This window comes from Eptesicus fuscus, chromosome 11 (genome assembly GCF_027574615.1).
Source record: "Eptesicus fuscus isolate TK198812 chromosome 11, DD_ASM_mEF_20220401, whole genome shotgun sequence".
Classification (NCBI taxonomy): Eukaryota; Metazoa; Chordata; class Mammalia; order Chiroptera; family Vespertilionidae; genus Eptesicus; species Eptesicus fuscus.
Window position 1 is genome coordinate 90,754,926 of NC_072483.1, and position 16,528 is coordinate 90,771,453.

A 16,528-nucleotide genomic window follows, 5' to 3' on the forward strand; every position below is an offset into this window, starting at 1 on the left:
TACAATAAATGGAGAGGAACCAATGGTTTTGAAAAAGCTGACTCTACCACCGTCCAGGGGTTAAAGGACATAGTCTCCTTCGGTCCATGACCACGTTACGAGGGAGACGCCCCACCCTATCCACCCCAGTGGGAGGCGCTGTGACACTCGGAACTTGGGCTCCCACTGAAGACGTCCTGCATTCCAGTCCCATCGCGGCCACTCAGCAGCGGGGTGACTGTGGGCAAGCTCCCTGACGGTTCACGCCTTCGTTTTCTCGTCTTTACAAAGGAACCAGAGCCCTGGCCGGTGTGGCTCAGTGGGTAGAGCATCAGCCTGCTGGCTGAAGGGTCCCGGGTTTGATTCCAGTCAAGGGCATGTACCTGGGTTGCAGGCTCCTCCCCAGCCCGGGCCCTGGTTGGGGCTCGTGCAGGAGGCAACCCATCAGTGTGTTTCTCTCACATGGATGTTTCTCTCTGTCTTTCCCTCCCTCTTCCACTCTCCCTGAAAATCCATGGGAAAATATCCTTGGGTGAGGGTTTAAAAAAATTAAAAAATGAATCTAAAGGGACCACAGGGGCATGCGTTTCACGGGCTCGCTGGGAGCGTCGGGCACGGGGAAGGGCATGCACAGAGGGCGTGAGGGACACTCGGCAGCGAGCGCCGTGCGGGACTCACGGCGTATCTCCGGAACCAGGCGGCGACCACGATCTGGCTCCGGCGCATCAGCAGGAAGTGGGTGCGGCGCTTCCACCCGCGGTAGATCTTCTGGATGAGCGTGGCCAGGTCCTCCAGCCGCTGCTTCCGCAGGTCCTCCAGCTTGAACAGCTGCGAGGAAGCGAGAGGTGGGCCCGTCACAAACCCAGCACCTCTCCTGGCTCCCGGACAGATGTTCTCGGGAGGTCAGAGGGCACGATGGTGGAGGCCACCGCGCTGAGAAGACAGGAGTAACCGTCTTCATGACAGACACCACGGCCCCAGCCCACGGGAAACGATTCTGACGCATTCACGCAGCACCGGCCGCTGAGATTCCGGAGACGCGGCACTTGCGAGGCATCAGAGGGCTGAGCCCGGCTCAGGGGTGCCTGCACCACCCCGGAGGGCGCGTTTATCCGCCAAAGGGAGGAGCTGGCCACGTTCCTCTGAAACCCCCACAACCCTTTCCACGTTCTCCAGATTGCCAAATCGCCAATCAACTTTACACGGACTGCACTTCGTCCATCTATTGCAGGCGTCCTCAAACTACGGCCCGCGGGCCACATGCGGGTGTTTTTGCCGTTTTGTTTTTTTACTTCAAAATGAGATATGTGCAGTGTGCATAGGAATTTGTTCATAGTTTTTTTTTAAACTATAGTCCGGCCCTCCAACCGTCTGAGGGACAGTGAACCGGCCCCCTGTTTAAAAAGTCTGAGGACCCCTGGATTTGTAAAAAGGCTCCCTTAGAGTCCTACCAGGTAGAATTTTAAGTGTCTCTTTTCCACTTAAAAAAAAATGTTGAGTGCCTTCACGTACTTCTAAATAACAGGGCTGCCTCTCCTTAAATTGTTAAGTAATGCAGGTATTACAGACGCAGACTGAGCTTATCTCCGATTCCTACGAATTAGCGAGGTGTTGTTGTTGCCTGAACAGGTTCTTTATGATTTCTCTCTTGGACGGCCTATCCCAGTGGTCGGCAAACTGTGGCTCGCGAGCCTCACGCGGCTCTTTGGCCCCTTGAGTTTTTAGCAAAGGCCAGCTTAGGAGGGCCCTAATTAAGTTACTAACACTGTACCTACCTATAGAGTTTAAGTTTAATTTAATATATTTTATTGTTTTACAGAGAGGAAGAGAGAGGGACAGAGAGCCAGAAACATCGATGAGAGAGAGACATCGATCAGCTGCCTCCTGCACACCCCCCACCGGGGATGTGCCCGCAACCAAGGTACATGCCCTTGACCGGAATCGAACCCGGGACCCCTGAGTCCGCAGGCTGACGCTCTATCCACTGAGCCAAACCAGTCTCGGCATAGAGTTTAAGTTTAAAAATGTGTCTCTCAAAAGAAATTTCAATCGTTGTCCTGTTGATACTTGGCTCTGCTGACTAGTGAGTTTGCCGACCACTGGGCTACCCGATCAAAGACGTGGACGTCTCATAAGAAACACACGTGCTCTGCCATGACCCCTCACTTGCCCCTCCTCTGGGGCATTCGAGATAAAAGGAGAACGGGGCGTTCTCGGCAGCATCGGGGTCACGTCCCCAAGTGGAACAGACTTTGAGGACCTGTCCACGCGGTGACGACGTGCGTTCAGAGTGGAAAGGTTCCGAGGGCATACCGTCCTCGGGTTCCGGATGAATATCTTGGATCGACCGAAGGAATACTCTTCCACAGGAATCTCCAATTCACGAAACAGCACCTCCACACCAGCCCTAGAAACAACGAGAACAGTGAGTGTTCCGAGTTACAGAAACGGCCTATCGGAGCTGAAATCACGCTATCAGGTTCCCAGTGGCACCAAACAGTAGCTCCACTCCCAGGCAGCACAATCGCTCTTTCAGGGAGTATCCTTCTATCGAAGAACCAAGACGGAACTCCACAAATTAAACCAAGCCCAGGAGATGCCAAAGGAGCAAATTTGGGGTCAGAACTGCCTATTCTAAGAAAAGGTGGTACGATGGCCAAGGTCTTGATTTCATTCGCAGAAGCAACACTTGTATCAAATATACCCACAGCGATGGACCCCCTGGGCCAGGAGGGTGTGTGAGGGACTCGGACCTATTGTTAACTCACTCCGTTGATTCTCAAAAACATTTTAAACATTGCTTCTGCCCACCAGGGTGTGGACAGAGCCCGAGAGAGAGTGCTCAGTGCCGGACGATGGGGAGCATGGACGTGGGCCTCCGGGGCGGGAGCGAGGCCTGGGCGCGGCTGACCTCCCAGTCCTGGACCCTGGCTTCCACCTCAGTCTTTACAACTGAACCCCCCACCACCTGCGGGCCGAGCACAGGCAGGGTCAGACCTGGCCTGGTGTCATGGTGCACACTGACCATGAACCGGAGGTCAGTCCTGAGAACTGAACCGGCACCAGGACCCGCGCTACGTGGGTGTCCCGTTATACATCGGAGACCACACCCCGCGTCTGGAGCTCATCGCCCCGGAATACGGGGGAGTGTCTAATGCTGCCGGGGCTCCCGTGAGGGGCCAGGCCGGGGGAAGTGCACCGGTGACACGGGCACAGCGAAAGGGCAGCCCCCGAGGACAACCCCCACGTCCTCCCGAGGCCGCAGAACAGGCCCGCCGGCTTCCCGGAGCGGTCGGGAGTTTCTGCCGCCCGCGGAAAAGGGCAGCCCAGCTGGCGTGGCTCGGTGGTTGAGCATCGACCTATGAACTAGGAGGTCACGGTTCGATTCCCGGTCAGGGCACATGCGGGTTGTGGGCTCGATCCCCAGTAGGGGGCGTGCAGGAGGCAGCAAATCCATGATTCTCTCTCATCATTGATGCTTCTCTCTCTCTCTCCCTCTCCCTTCCTCTCTGAAATCAATAAAAATGTGTTAAAAACAACAAAAGAACAAAAGAAAAGGGGTGACTTCAATGACTGGTAAAAGCAGAAGGAGGGTCACTAACAAGGCCTGACTTTGCTCTGGCAGCGACCCTCCCCGACCCCAACACCCTCCCCCCGTCCCAGCACAGCAGTTCTCCCTGCACATGGAGAGCGCCGGGGGCTGCCCCAGGGAGCGGCCTGCCGTGGCCCAGGCTCCGCCCGAGACCGGATGGGCGAGTGCCACCAGGGACGGGGAGGCGTACATGTATTTTATTGTGTATATGCCTCTGAGGGTGGCCCCGCCTCCCATCTAGCTCTGCCAGCAAAGACACTGACACCTCGGACTCTAGCTGCTCCCAAGGGGTGCAGACCCGGGTAAAAAGTGGGACCCTCACTCCCACCCCCGGACTCTCCCTGGGGTTAATCCCCGCTCTGGGGGGCGGGTGAGAGCAGTGATCCGACATGCCTGTCCAACTGTACCCTCCACGACTCCACACAAGGCACCGGTCAATTATGAACCCCTCCTGACTGACCACAGGACAGCAAGTTGCCGGTGTGGGTTTGTAGCCCTGTTTGGACCTTAAAGAGAACAGAGACTTCTGCCCTGACCGGTTTGGCTCAGCGGATAGAGCCACCCTGCGGGCTGAAGGGTCCCAGGTTCGATTCCGGTCAAGGGCATGGACCTTGGTTGCGGGCACATCCCCAGTAGGGGGTGTGCAGGAGGCAGCTGATCGGTGTTTCTCTCTCATCAATGTTTCTAACTCTCTCTCCCTCTCCCTTCCTCCGTAAAAAAATCAATAAAATATTTAAAAAAAAACAACCAGAAATAAAATTGAGACTTCTACAATGAATTAAGGGTTAGCACAGAATGATCCGGATGGAAGAGGGTACGAAGCAGAGATTCCAGCCCATGTTTCATACACTGGTTCTGCCAAGAGCATGTGAACAACACAGGTGCTCCGTGTGCTTTAAGACTTCACGACTAGCACGGCCAACGAGCGCTCACCTTGCCGGCCCTCTCCAGTGGGGCCACGTCTGCGTGCACAGCATCTTGTACCGCTCCAGGCACGGCTCGTAGGCCTGCCGGAAGGCGTAGCCGGCCCTGCGCACGCGCACGTTCTCCAGGAGGCCCAGGTACCGGATCTGGTGGCACACCAGGGCCTCGCTGAAGATGTGAGCGGCTTTCTTGTCATTGGGCTTGATGCACCTGAAAGGAAACCAGGGCGTTACACTCTGTCTCCGGGGACAGCAGCTGTCTGGTTTCCCAAGGTGAGAGATGAGGACTCACCACTCCTGGGAAGCCCAGTCATTCCTTTTGAAATTATTTCAGATCACTTTCCAAAAGCCTAGAACTTAAGACACTACCTGCACCGCCATAAAAAAACAACTCCTGCCCCGGCTGGTTTTGCTCAGTGGATAGAGTGTCGGCCTATGGGCTGAAGGGTCCCGGGTTCGATTCCCAGTCAGGGCACATGCCCGGGTCGCAGGCTCGATCCCCGGGAGGGGGTGTGCAGGAGGCAGCCGATCAGTGATTCTCTCCCACCACGGATGTGTCTCTCTCTCCCTCCCCCACAATAACCTGATGAGTCCCCCTGCCCTTTCGCCGAGTGAAAGAAGTCTGACATAGACGACACATTTCATGACCCCCTTGTGACGCGCAGAGAGCTTCTGGTTAGAAATCAGTCCTGCTGCCACCTCGGGGAGGGGGAGAAGGGGGGACAGGGACGGGCCAGGGACCTTCTGGATAATGGGAATGCTGTGTATCCTGGTCTCAATCAGTCACACGGGTGTACACATATGTGAAACTTCAACAAGCGGTACAATGAGCACTCATGTGCTTGGCCATATTTCATTATGCATTTATCTCAATGAAAGGATTAAAAACACGGTGCCATGCCCCGCCGGTGTGGCTCAGTGGTTGAGCACCGACCCCTGAACCCAGAGGTCACGGGTTCGATTCCCGGTCAGCGAACATGCCTGGGTTGGGGGCTCGAGCCCCAGTAGGGGGTGTGCAGTAGGCAGCCGATCAAGGTTCCTATCTCTCTATCCCTCTCCCTTCCTCCCTCTAAATATCAATAAAAACATATTTAAAAGAAGCAACACGGTGTCTCTATGCCCTTGAACTTCCTTCCTCTTTATTTAATAGGCCCAAAGGATGACATCTACGCATTTAAAAAAAAAAAAATCAGAAAAGAAACTGGTCCTAAGGTTCCTGGTTGTCTCCTTAGGAAACCAGGGCTGTTACCTAATTAACATGTTCTACCCCGACTGCAATCAAACAGGGGATTTTGCCTGCTTCTATGTTGCTAAGGTAACGTTAGGTAAACAAGCCAAACACAAAAGCCTTCCTCACTGTCTCCCGGTAACTGAGTTTTCAGACTAAAGACGGCGCGTGGGTGTGGGTGTGCGGATGGACCCGCCCTGATGCACACCTCCCAGTACCTCGCTCCCCAGATGCACCAAGAGCGACTCCGAACCTGAGGGCTAAGCTGCCCCGAACCTGAGGGCTAAGCTGCCCCGAACCTGAGGGCTAAGCTGCCCCGAACCTGAGGGCTAAGCTGCCCCGAACCTGAGGGCTAAGCTGCCCCAGATGCAGGGAGAGCCCAGGGGCTTCTCGGAGCATCGCTATCGCCCTGAAACCTCCCGCAGGGCCAGCAACGACCGCTTCCTCCCGGCCCAGCCTCACCGGAGAGAGGCTGCACTGAGGCCCCCCCTCGCCCCAACGCGCCAAGTTAACATAAAACAAACCCAGAATGATCCAGCCGTGTATGCAGGACCCTTACCAAAAATCTGCCTGTTGCTTATCTTCTTAAAACTAAGAACATACCTTATTCAATATCTTTAAGTAACTTACTAAGAAATACAGAAAATTGAGGACCCCCCCCCCCCCCCGTGCCAACAACCCAATTTCATTAAATATCTGTGCCACCTTCCCCCTCTCTTTTCAGTCCCCTACTGGGGGGCGGAAGGGGCACTGGGGCATTTTCTAAGCAAGGCTGTGACACTGTCATCTGATCTGTGCGTGCTTTCGTCACCCTCTGCGTGGGGACGCTGAGGCTGAGCCAACAGGACAGGACTCCCCCCGGAGAGGCCTTCCCCCTGAGCCCTCAGGAAGGTGGGGGCCGGAAGTACCGAATGTAGTTGGGGTTCTTGGTCTGCAGGTTTTTCATCAGCGTGGCCACGGACGCCTTGAACTGCGAGCCGGCCGTCGGGGGCCGCTTCAGGTTGATCTTGGTGGGGTTCCCCTCGGGGAACAGGGACTTGATGAGGGCGTGGCCGGCCTTCCACATGGCCTGGGACAGGTCTCGGTAGAGGAGGTCATTGTTTTTGTCGACAAACCCTTCCACCTGGTACAGCACCTGTGAGCGACACGAGACTCAGCAGCGGACACTCGCACGCCAGGATGTCAGGCCACTGGTGACACATTCCCGGACCAGCTCTATCCCAGGGTCCCCTTTCCCATCGGGTCCCCAACACGTGAGTCGCCCTCTGATGCCGAATGAGCGTCCAAGTTTAAATGCCAACTGTCTAAATTGCGGAAGAGTTTTAAATAAATTCTATTAGCATTCAGGATCTGCAAGAATAAATTCCAAAAATGTCAGGCTTAGCATTTTCAAAGGATTTTCTCTCTTTTTTTGGGGTGTTTGAGCACATTTTTGAGGTTTTACTTTCATTTTAGTTCACATGTGCCAATTCTAGTCTGTTTAAAAGCAGAAGGGAAGGCCCAGCCAGCATGGCTCAGTGGTTGAGTGTTGACTTACGAACCAGGAGGTCACGGTTCGATCCCCGGTGTGGGGCGGGCAGGAGGCAGCCGATCCATGATTCTCTCTCATCATTGATGCTTCTATCTCTCCCTCCCTCTCCCTTCCTCTCTGAAATCAATAAAAATATATTTAAAAAATAAAAAAGTGCACAGGAGGAAATAAAGTAGACATAAGACTAAATTTTCATCGACCTCCCAAGCCAGCAGCAACGTTGACCAGAAAAGTATCTTTTAATAACATAGGCTAACGAAGAAAATAAAGTACAAGTTTCAACATTTTAAAATTAAAGGTAGGTCAGAGACTATATACTTCATTTTTACATAATGAATACATAATTAAGAATTTTTTCCCCTTTGGAGTTTGCAGCCTTATTTATAACAAAAGAAGTATTAACTGCATTCAATATTCTTTTAGGAGTATAAAAAACTAATCTATAGTTAAAACTGTTTTTAACATATATATATAACATAAAAAAATTAATTCTCCCAAATATTAAGCAAATGAATAAGTGTGTTTTTTTTGAAGTAGATATTTTCCCATGTCATTTCTAAACCTAAGAATATTTTTTTCCTAAGTGGTTTGTGCTTTTAAAACCTTATTACTTTAACTTTTACTGTCAAATCCCCTTTATTTGTGTTGATGGATCTTTTTTTATAGGACAGCTCAGAGCTTGAAAATAATAAAACCATTTTTTAAAACACATTCGAACTCTCTCATGCAGTTCACCGGCTTTCCTTCCGGCCGGAGCATTAGTGAGACTTTGCTCAACATGGTCCAGATTCTACGGAGCGTTTCCTGATCCTACTGTTTACTTTCTCGTTGTTCAACTGCAGCTGGCCTTCGGCCTTCTGTGAGTTCCAGGTGCACACACGGTGCTCAGACATCTATGACCGATGCAGGGCACCCGGATTCGCCTGGGATCCACCGACCCACACAGTTAGCGCACCCTCACTGACCCCCTTCCGTGGTCCTACCCTCCGGCCGCTCAGCTGATCCTCACGAGCTGGCGGTGGGCCGATGCCAGCTCTGAGGCCTGGTCTCCAGGCCCCCTACCCTGCCGGTGCCCACCTTACCCTGCTGCCCGCCCGCCCCCACCTCACCCTGTCCCCCTACCTTGCTGGCCCCCACCTTACCCCACCCTCTACCTTGCCGCCCCCCCCCTCCCTTACCTTGCCCCCCCCACCTTGCTGGCCCCCCCTCCCCCCACCTTGCCCGCCCCCCCACCCCCCACCTTGCCCGCCCCCCTCCCCCCTACCTTGCCGGCGTAGTGCTGGATGCGGAAGCAGCTGTGCGGCAGGGAGGTGTCGTTGAGGAAGCGCGAGCACCTGCTCATCCTGCTCTCGAAGTGCTGGTGGGTGGCGCACACCTGGTTCAGCTTCTCCAGGAAGGTGTCGTCGGTGACGGTGCCGGGCCGCAGGCACTCCTCGTCCAGCATGGCCAGGATCCCGTTGGTGTTCTGGGAGGGAGAGAGAGGGGGTTCCTTCCCTCCTCACCGCGCCGTCGGCATCCTCCCCGAGGCGCCCGCGCAGTCACCCAAGGAACAGCCACAGAGGCCTGCGCGCCCAGTGTCCGGGGGTGTGAGTGTGGGGGGCACACACTGTGCCCGTCCCCCGGCCCGTCCCCCCCACAGAACAGGCTGCGGCGTCACCGTGCCCCGCAGCTGGCTAGGAGCTGGAATTCACACGGTCAGGAACAGGCGAGTGAGGCCTCAAAGACCCCAAAACTAACACAAACGTCAGAAACTCCAGTGACAGGCAACCGCCTCTACAACACGTGGTCACAGACCACAACGCCCGGTCTGGGGCTGCGATCGGGTCCGAGCTCCAGGAGGAAACTGGCGTCGGATGTTTCCAAACGGCCCCTGTGTTCAAAACCACGTTCACTTTCTGGGGAAATGAACTCAAACAGCGACCCCGGGCGCTGCTTTGGACGATCAAAGCCATCGAGCTGTGCTGGAAGGATGTCTGCTGAGCGGGAAATTCAGCTCCATGTCCAACTTCTACATGGACGCCCAACACGAGGGAGCGTGGGTTGGGCACCAGACCCTGTGACCATACTCACCCCACGAGCAGGGAGCCCACGAAACTGGGCCAGAGACCGGCACCTTCTGCTCTGCCCCTCCGACCGCCTCTCGGGCCCCTGTGTGTCCACTCCGAGAGGACGATCTGCCCCACTGACCTTCGACCCCGCCCCTTCCAACAGGGACGTCCCCGGGGGAACTCACAGGGCCATAACATCCTCGGCCCCGCATGGGTTCAATCACACCAAACCCGGGGACGTGGGGCTCGCAGGAACGAGCGTGCGGGACAGCCCCCAGGGAGCTTCATTGTCAGGTGGTTCTGGAAGGAAACGCTTCCTTTAAGGACCCGGGCTCCCACGTGAACGCAGATGGAGTCTCTTCCATCACACACACAAGGGGAATTTCGGCTGAGAAAATCTAGTTAAATTTAGCGTATTACCACTGTTGTTTTTCCTCCTTAAAGAGAAATAAGTGCAATGCTATGTTTATGAAGGGAAGCGTGTTAGTCATGACTTCCGAAAGTTAAACTCCACGCAGAAAACTACCTCGGTCACAAAATTTATGGGGAAAAACTTTTAGAAAAATCCACCGATTTTCCGCATGTCAGACTAGTGTTCTGAATTGCTTAAGAATATCGGCGTTCACATTCCAACACCGTTCAGAGGTTTCCAAACGAAGTTCACTTTTTAACTGAAAACTAGTGATGCTTTAGAATATTGGTTATTTTGTTTTGTTTTGTTGGTGTTTTTTAAATATATTTTACAAATCCGTGCACCGGTGGGGTCCCTCAGCCTGGCCTGCGCCTTCTCGCAATCCGGGACCCCTTGGGGAATGTCGGAGGCCCAGGGCACGGATTCGGCCCGATCCCCGCAGGCCAGGCCGAGGGACCCCACCGGTGCACAAATCTGTGCACCAGGCCTCTAATATGCATATAAGATCTTTGGTTAATCTCTTCCCTCCTGCCCCCTTCCCCCTTCCCTCTGAGATTCATCAGTCTATTCCATGTTTCCATGCCAGTGCATTGAGTGTCTGCCCTCTGGTGGTCAGTGCATGTCATAGCTACCGGTCGAACGGTCAAATGATTGCTTAGGCTTTTATATAGAGAGATTGGTTTTTACAGAGAGGAAGGGAGGGGGTAGAGTTAGAAACATCGATGAGAGAGAAACATCCATCAGCTGCCTCCTGCACGGGGATCGAGCCCGCAACCAAGGTACATGCTCTTGACCAGAATCGAACCCAGAAGCCTTCAGTCTGCAGGCCAATGCTCTATCCACTGAGCCAAACTGGTTAGGGCTAGAATACTGTTTTTAATGTTTGGTTTCATGAAAAATACATCTCTCAGGAATGACTGAGAGAGAAAAAATACGGGCTAATTACATGCTTTCTAAAAGGACTGTGAGCGGTGACTAGGAAGGGACAGGCTGGACATGGGAATGCCTGTAACCACATTCCTGGAGCACGGCTCTCGCCTACGACTGACATGAAGGCTGCAGGACGATAAAGGTCACGACTGTTTCTAATTACTTTGCTATCAAGGCCAGGATGGTTCGTCATCCTAAGCATAAAACAAGAGTTTCCAGGTTTTCACAAACACATCCATGGTCCTGCAATCAATTCATTCTATATAATAAAAAGCTAATAAGCAAATCGACCGAATGGCAGAATGACCGGTCGCTATGATGTGCACTGACCACCAGGGGGCAGACGCTCAATGCAGGAGTTGCCCCCTGGTGGTCAGTGTGTTCCCACAGGGAGAGCGCTGCTCAGCCAGAAGCCGGGCTCATGGCTGGCGAGTGCAGCGGCAGTGGTGGTGGGAGCCTCTCCCGCCAACACAGAAGCTCTAAGGATGTCCGACTGATGGCTTAGGCCCACTCCCTGCGGGATCCAGGACTGTGAGAGGGCTCAGGCCGGGCTGAGGGACACCCCCCACCGAGTGCACGAACTTCGTGCACTGGGCCTCTAGTTTATAACATGATGTGAAAACAAAAATCTTAGATTCGGAAAGTTTACTAAAAAGCATCCAGTAATCTCTCACACTTCAAGCCTTTCCCCATATACATACACATATCTGTGTCACCTGAGAAATGCCACGGCCGTGGCCACCTGTGAAGCCACACATGCAATCTCCCGCCGACACATGCTCCGAACCAATGCGGGCTTACACCTGAACCACTCCCGGGGCCCTCAACTCAGCTCCTGAGGTTGTCCCTTTATCTTCGAATACCACGCTTTTTAAAAAACTTTAATAAATACATTTTCTAGCTTTCTTCAGATGTCATTGACATATACAACGTCAAGTTTAAGGTGGACAGCCGAAACCGGTTTGGCTCAGTGGATAGAGCGTCGGCCTGCGGACTGAGGGGTCCCAGGTTCGATTCCGGTCAAGGGCATGTACCTTGGTTGCGGGCACATCCCCAGTAGGGGGTGTGCAGGAGGCAGCTGATCGATGTTTCTCTCTCATTGATGTTTCTGACTCTCTATTCCTCTCCCTTCCTCTCTGTAAAAAAATCAATAAAATATATTTTTTAAAAAAAGTTTAAGGTGGACAGCTTATTGATTTGATACACATACACTGCAAAATGATGACCAATACAGCCACAGCTGTTGGCTAACGTCGCCATCACCAAAACAATCACCATTTCCTTGTGTGGTGAGAACACGTAAGACCTACTCTCTTAGCAACTTCCAAGTACATAATGCAGTATTGTTAGCTCCAGTCCACACGCTGTACTTTGCCTCCCCAGAGCCTAATCCTCTTATAACTCCCATTTTCCCCTCCCCTCCCCCCCAGATCCTGGCAACCACCACGGCACCCTGTTTCTGTGAGTGTGGCTTTTTTTAGATCCCAGATATGAGTGCTATCCTATAGCATCTGTCCTGGTCTGGCTTCTCTCACGGAGCACCATGTCCTCAAGGTCTATCCCGGTTGTTGTAAGTGGCAGGACTTCCTGCTTGGTCCTGGCTGAACAATACCCACACATTTATTCCCATCACACCTCCTTTAACCACTCGTCCACAGAGGAAGACTTAGGTTACTCCCAGCTCTTGGCTACGGAAGCTAATGCTGCAACGAACATGGGAGGGCAGAGCTCTCTCCGAGACCCCAGCTCCACTTCCTCTGGCTGCAAACCCAGAAGTGGAACTGCTGGATCCTATGGTTGCTCTATTTTTAATTTTCCAGGGAAGCCCCGCAATGTTTTCCATAGCAGCGGCCCCAATTTACATCCCCAGCAGCAGCGCACAAGGGCTCCCTTGTCTCCCGTGCCCCATGGAAATGATCTGTGTGATAAGAACCACCGAACCGCAGGTGAAGGAGTCGCTGGAGCTTTAGAAATGAAATGGCTATTTTGCTTCGGCGAAAACCTGCACGGCTGCTCCGAGCCTCCTCCGCCCGGGGTCCGCACCCCCAGGAGCCGGGCCTGCGCTCCAGCACCGGGGAGGGCTGGTCTCCGAGGGGCCCAGGGAATCGGGCTGAGCATCACAATCTCCCGTGGTCCAGGCCACCGTTCAAGAACCACGTGCGACCCCCGAGGGCTGTGGCAGAGCCTCCGGACTCCGCAGTTCCCTGGAGAAAAGCGCTCCAAGAACGGAAAGGCTCCAGCTTAGCACTGACGGCAGTCAGACCGCTCGCAAGAGGGAACTGTGTCCCCGGAGATGGAGAACACTGCGCACACTCACGTTCTCTATCAGGTCGCAGATGATGGCGTTGTTGAAGTAGTCGATGTGAGTCCATTCTATGTCCTGGAAAACAAACCGGGAAATCAAACGCCACCCACGACGCTGCACCACCACCCGCCAGGGCACCGCCCCTGCCCAGCCGCCTGCCCCTCACTTCCTGTGTCCTCGTTCCCTGTAACATCAGTGCCGCCCACGCCATCTCCCAGGCCCCACGCTGCCTCAGCCGGGCCCACCCTGACATCCTCATCGAAACGAACGCCTGGACCTGCTCTGAGACGGCCGCCCGTCCCGCTCTCCGGCCGCGGCCCTTTCCCGTGCCTCCCCCTGGCCCTCGACCAAACACGGACTCCACGGGCCCTTGGATCAACGTTGCTTTGTGTATGTTTGCAGTGTTTATACGGAAAGAAGCCAGCACTCGATCCCAAGAATCTAAGGCCTCCATTTTTCTATTCTTAATTTGTAGCCCCTGGGGAACATTAATTTCAGTGAATCCCACGGTGGACGGCAGTGAACTATTTACTTCACGTGTGAAGACAGTTTGGTGCAAAGAGAAAATATCTTCAACCTCAGGAGAGACACAAGAGCCGATCCCCAGGCCCCGAGAGGCCGATCGGAGGCCACGTGGCATCGTCTGTTTGCTGACATCCTGCCCATCCTGTAAACAGTTATTTTTCTTCCAAAGGGAAAGAATGGATTCACCCAGCAAGCGGGGCAGCTTCCTACCCACGCTCAGAAGTGTCCTCGGCAATCCGTACAAACTGTTTAAAGCTACAGATCAAAGCGCTCACATTCTCTTTACGATGAAAAGACAGGAAGCGGATTAATCTGGCTTTTAGGATGTTTATGTTAGCAAAATGTGTCAGACCAGTCCAAGAGTTTCTAAAGCATCAGGATCATGCTAAAAGGAAAATATTTATGACTTGGCTTTCAAGGAAATGGGTTATTTTACTAAGTCAATGGGGATAAAAATCACATTAGAAAAGTCTATTCTGAGAAATAAAAATTTAAAAAGAGAGAATTCCGCGTCCTTAATGACTTCAAATGACACTATAAAAATGAGGAATACCTACTCTATCATTACCCTTGTACTACAATAGTACTATAATATTAAGGCAAATAAATGAAAAGGAAATAAAAATACAATAAAATCATTCCCTTTCATTTTTTGAAATAAGTAACTTTATACTTAAAGATTGACTTTTAAAAATAAAAGGGTAAAAACCAAGTATGTGCTTTACCATTAAGGATAAAAGTACTTTGTAAACATTCCTTCTCATTTTTAAACTAGTAGCCCTGTGCATGAATCCATGCGCCAGCAGGTCGCTGCCGCCCTCCTGTAGCTCTCCGCCCCCTGCCCCACCCTCCTGTAGCTCTCCCCCCCTGCCCCCCCCTGCCCCGCCCTCCTGTAGCTCTCCGCCCCCTGCCCCGCCCTCCTGTAGCTCTCCGCCCCTGCCCCGCCCTCCTGTAGCTCTCCGCCCCCTGCCCCGCCCTCCTGTAGCTCTCCGCCCCCTGCCCCACCCTCCTGTAGCTCTCTGCCCCCCTGTAGCTCTCCGCCCCTGCCCCGCCCTCCTGTAGCTCTCCGCCCTCCTGTAGCTCTCCGCCCCCTGCCCCGCCCTCCTGTAGCTCTCCGCCCCCTGCCCCCCCTTCATAGCTTGCTGCCCTGACCCTCCTGTAGCTCTCGGCCACCTGCTTGTAGTTCGCTGCCCCACCCTGCTGCAGATCCGTGATCCGGTTGGTCGTTAGGCAGTGGGTCGTTAAGCCTCACGGCGTAATGGATAATTAGCTTATTCCTCTCTTATTCTATAGGATGTCATTAAGTGAGACCGTCTCCATAGCACTAGTACAATAGCTGGCATTATAGCAAGCACTCAACAAATGTGACCTATTTTCCTTATACATTTTTAGAAAACCAATGCTTTCCAAGATGGAACGACAATACGGAGTTTTTCCACAGACGGTTCTCTAAGTCTTGGCAAATGCACAGCGTCGTCCAAGTAGCACACAGTCACCCCCAAGGCCCCTCGCGCTCCCCGCTCTGCAGTCCCACTCTCCCCTGCCCCCTGCCCCTGGCTGCCACTGGCCTGTCTTATCACTTGGCCTCTGTAGCTTCGCCTTTTCTAGAACAACACACAAACAGAATCGTGCAATCGGCAGCCTCGGCCTGGCTTCTCTCACTTAGCCTAGTGCGAGATTCGCTCCGGCCACCGTGAGTCTCGATGGTTGGTTCCTTTCGGCGGGCTGTGCAGCACGCCCTTGTGTGGATGGACCACAGCTGTTTGTCCCTTCACTTCAGACTTCCCCGAACACAGTACCATCTCCCATCACTGCAGGAAAACCCTGGGAGACGGGAGTCGCTAAGCTGGTATTTATCGAGCACCTGCTGTGTGTCACACATTTTGCCACGCACCAGCAGCACAGCAGGAAAAAGAAAAAATCCCAGCGGGCCCAGATGTCATACAAAACAAATGTTCAAAAGACGGCAGGCAGCTGCACGTAGGGGACGCTGATTGTAGGGTCATGGCTGTGCAGCCTTCTGAATCCAGAATCTGTATCCCGCTGAACAGGGTCATTTAAAAACGGTGTGTCAACGTTACCTCCCGTACGTACTCCTCCTGCTCTTCTTTCAGAGTGAGTTCGATGAAGATCTGCTGCAGCTTCTCGTTGCAGTAATTGATGATGAACTGCTCAAAGCTGTTGTCCTGTGTGGGAAACAATGAGCCATGCCATCAGCGCTCCCACAACCGTGACCTCTAACCTCTCACTCCGCGAGCAGCGTCACACACGGCCTCGAACTGACCGGGGCCCAGCACACAGCCTCCGGGACGGAGGCTCACACACCGAGGCACGCGAGAACGTGCGTGGGGCAAGCGGATGAACGGAGGACACACAAGCTGGGCAGTACGTGAAGGATGGAGATTTTCAGCTGACAAAGGAGCACCCACACGGTAAAGAATATAAACAAACACATTTCCCCCTGAAGATTCAGAAGGAAAAAAAAACAGCTCTATCATCTGTCACCCAAGTTTTCAACCTTCCGCTCTCAGGTGTAACTTGGGAGCTCAAGAAGGCCTCCCTGTGTGTACAGATGTGTGTGCATATGTACTGATCAGTTTCTTGTTCATCTGTCTCACGAGAGGGTACACTTCTAACTGTACGTCCCCTGTTCACAATGTAGGCCCAGCACCTCCAAGTCGCACCTAATAAGTACTCCATATGCACCTGATGAGCCAATGAATGGACTCCATATGCACCTGATGAGCCAATGAATGGACTCCATATGCACCTGATGAGCCAATGAATGGACTCCATATGAATCTGATGAGCCAATGAATGGACTCCATATGAATCTGATAAGCCAATGAGAGAACGGCATGCCTACAGAAAGACGACTCACGACTCACGGGAATCAGCACGTCAAAACCAACTCCTACTTAGAAACAAACTCTCCACAGCAGGTTCACAGAGCTACTACTCTTATGACTCTCAGCACTTTCTCCTTCCTAGTAGAGCTATCTCCTGTGAAACCGGGTGGGTGATCCACGCCTAAACCATCTCTGAGCAATCAATC

At 53.2% G+C, this 16,528-nt stretch overlaps 1 protein-coding gene across 4 annotated transcripts in view; it reads right to left on the reverse strand.

Moving 5' to 3' along the window:
• Positions 1-16,528, reverse strand: part of MYO1B (myosin IB) — a 115,733-nt gene that overhangs the window by 22,332 nt on the left and 76,873 nt on the right. For all 4 annotated transcript variants that reach the window (XM_054723298.1, XM_054723295.1, XM_054723297.1 and 1 more), the window contains exons 13-19: positions 15,555-15,659; positions 12,961-13,023; positions 8,518-8,718; positions 6,631-6,857; positions 4,505-4,705; positions 2,293-2,386; positions 658-807 (exon numbers count right to left, since the gene is read on the reverse strand). In XM_054723298.1, coding sequence (XP_054579273.1) covers positions 658-807; positions 2,293-2,386; positions 4,505-4,705; positions 6,631-6,857; positions 8,518-8,718; positions 12,961-13,023; positions 15,555-15,659 — 1,041 coding nt within the window. The remainder of the gene's footprint in view (positions 1-657; positions 808-2,292; positions 2,387-4,504; positions 4,706-6,630; positions 6,858-8,517; positions 8,719-12,960; positions 13,024-15,554; positions 15,660-16,528) is intronic.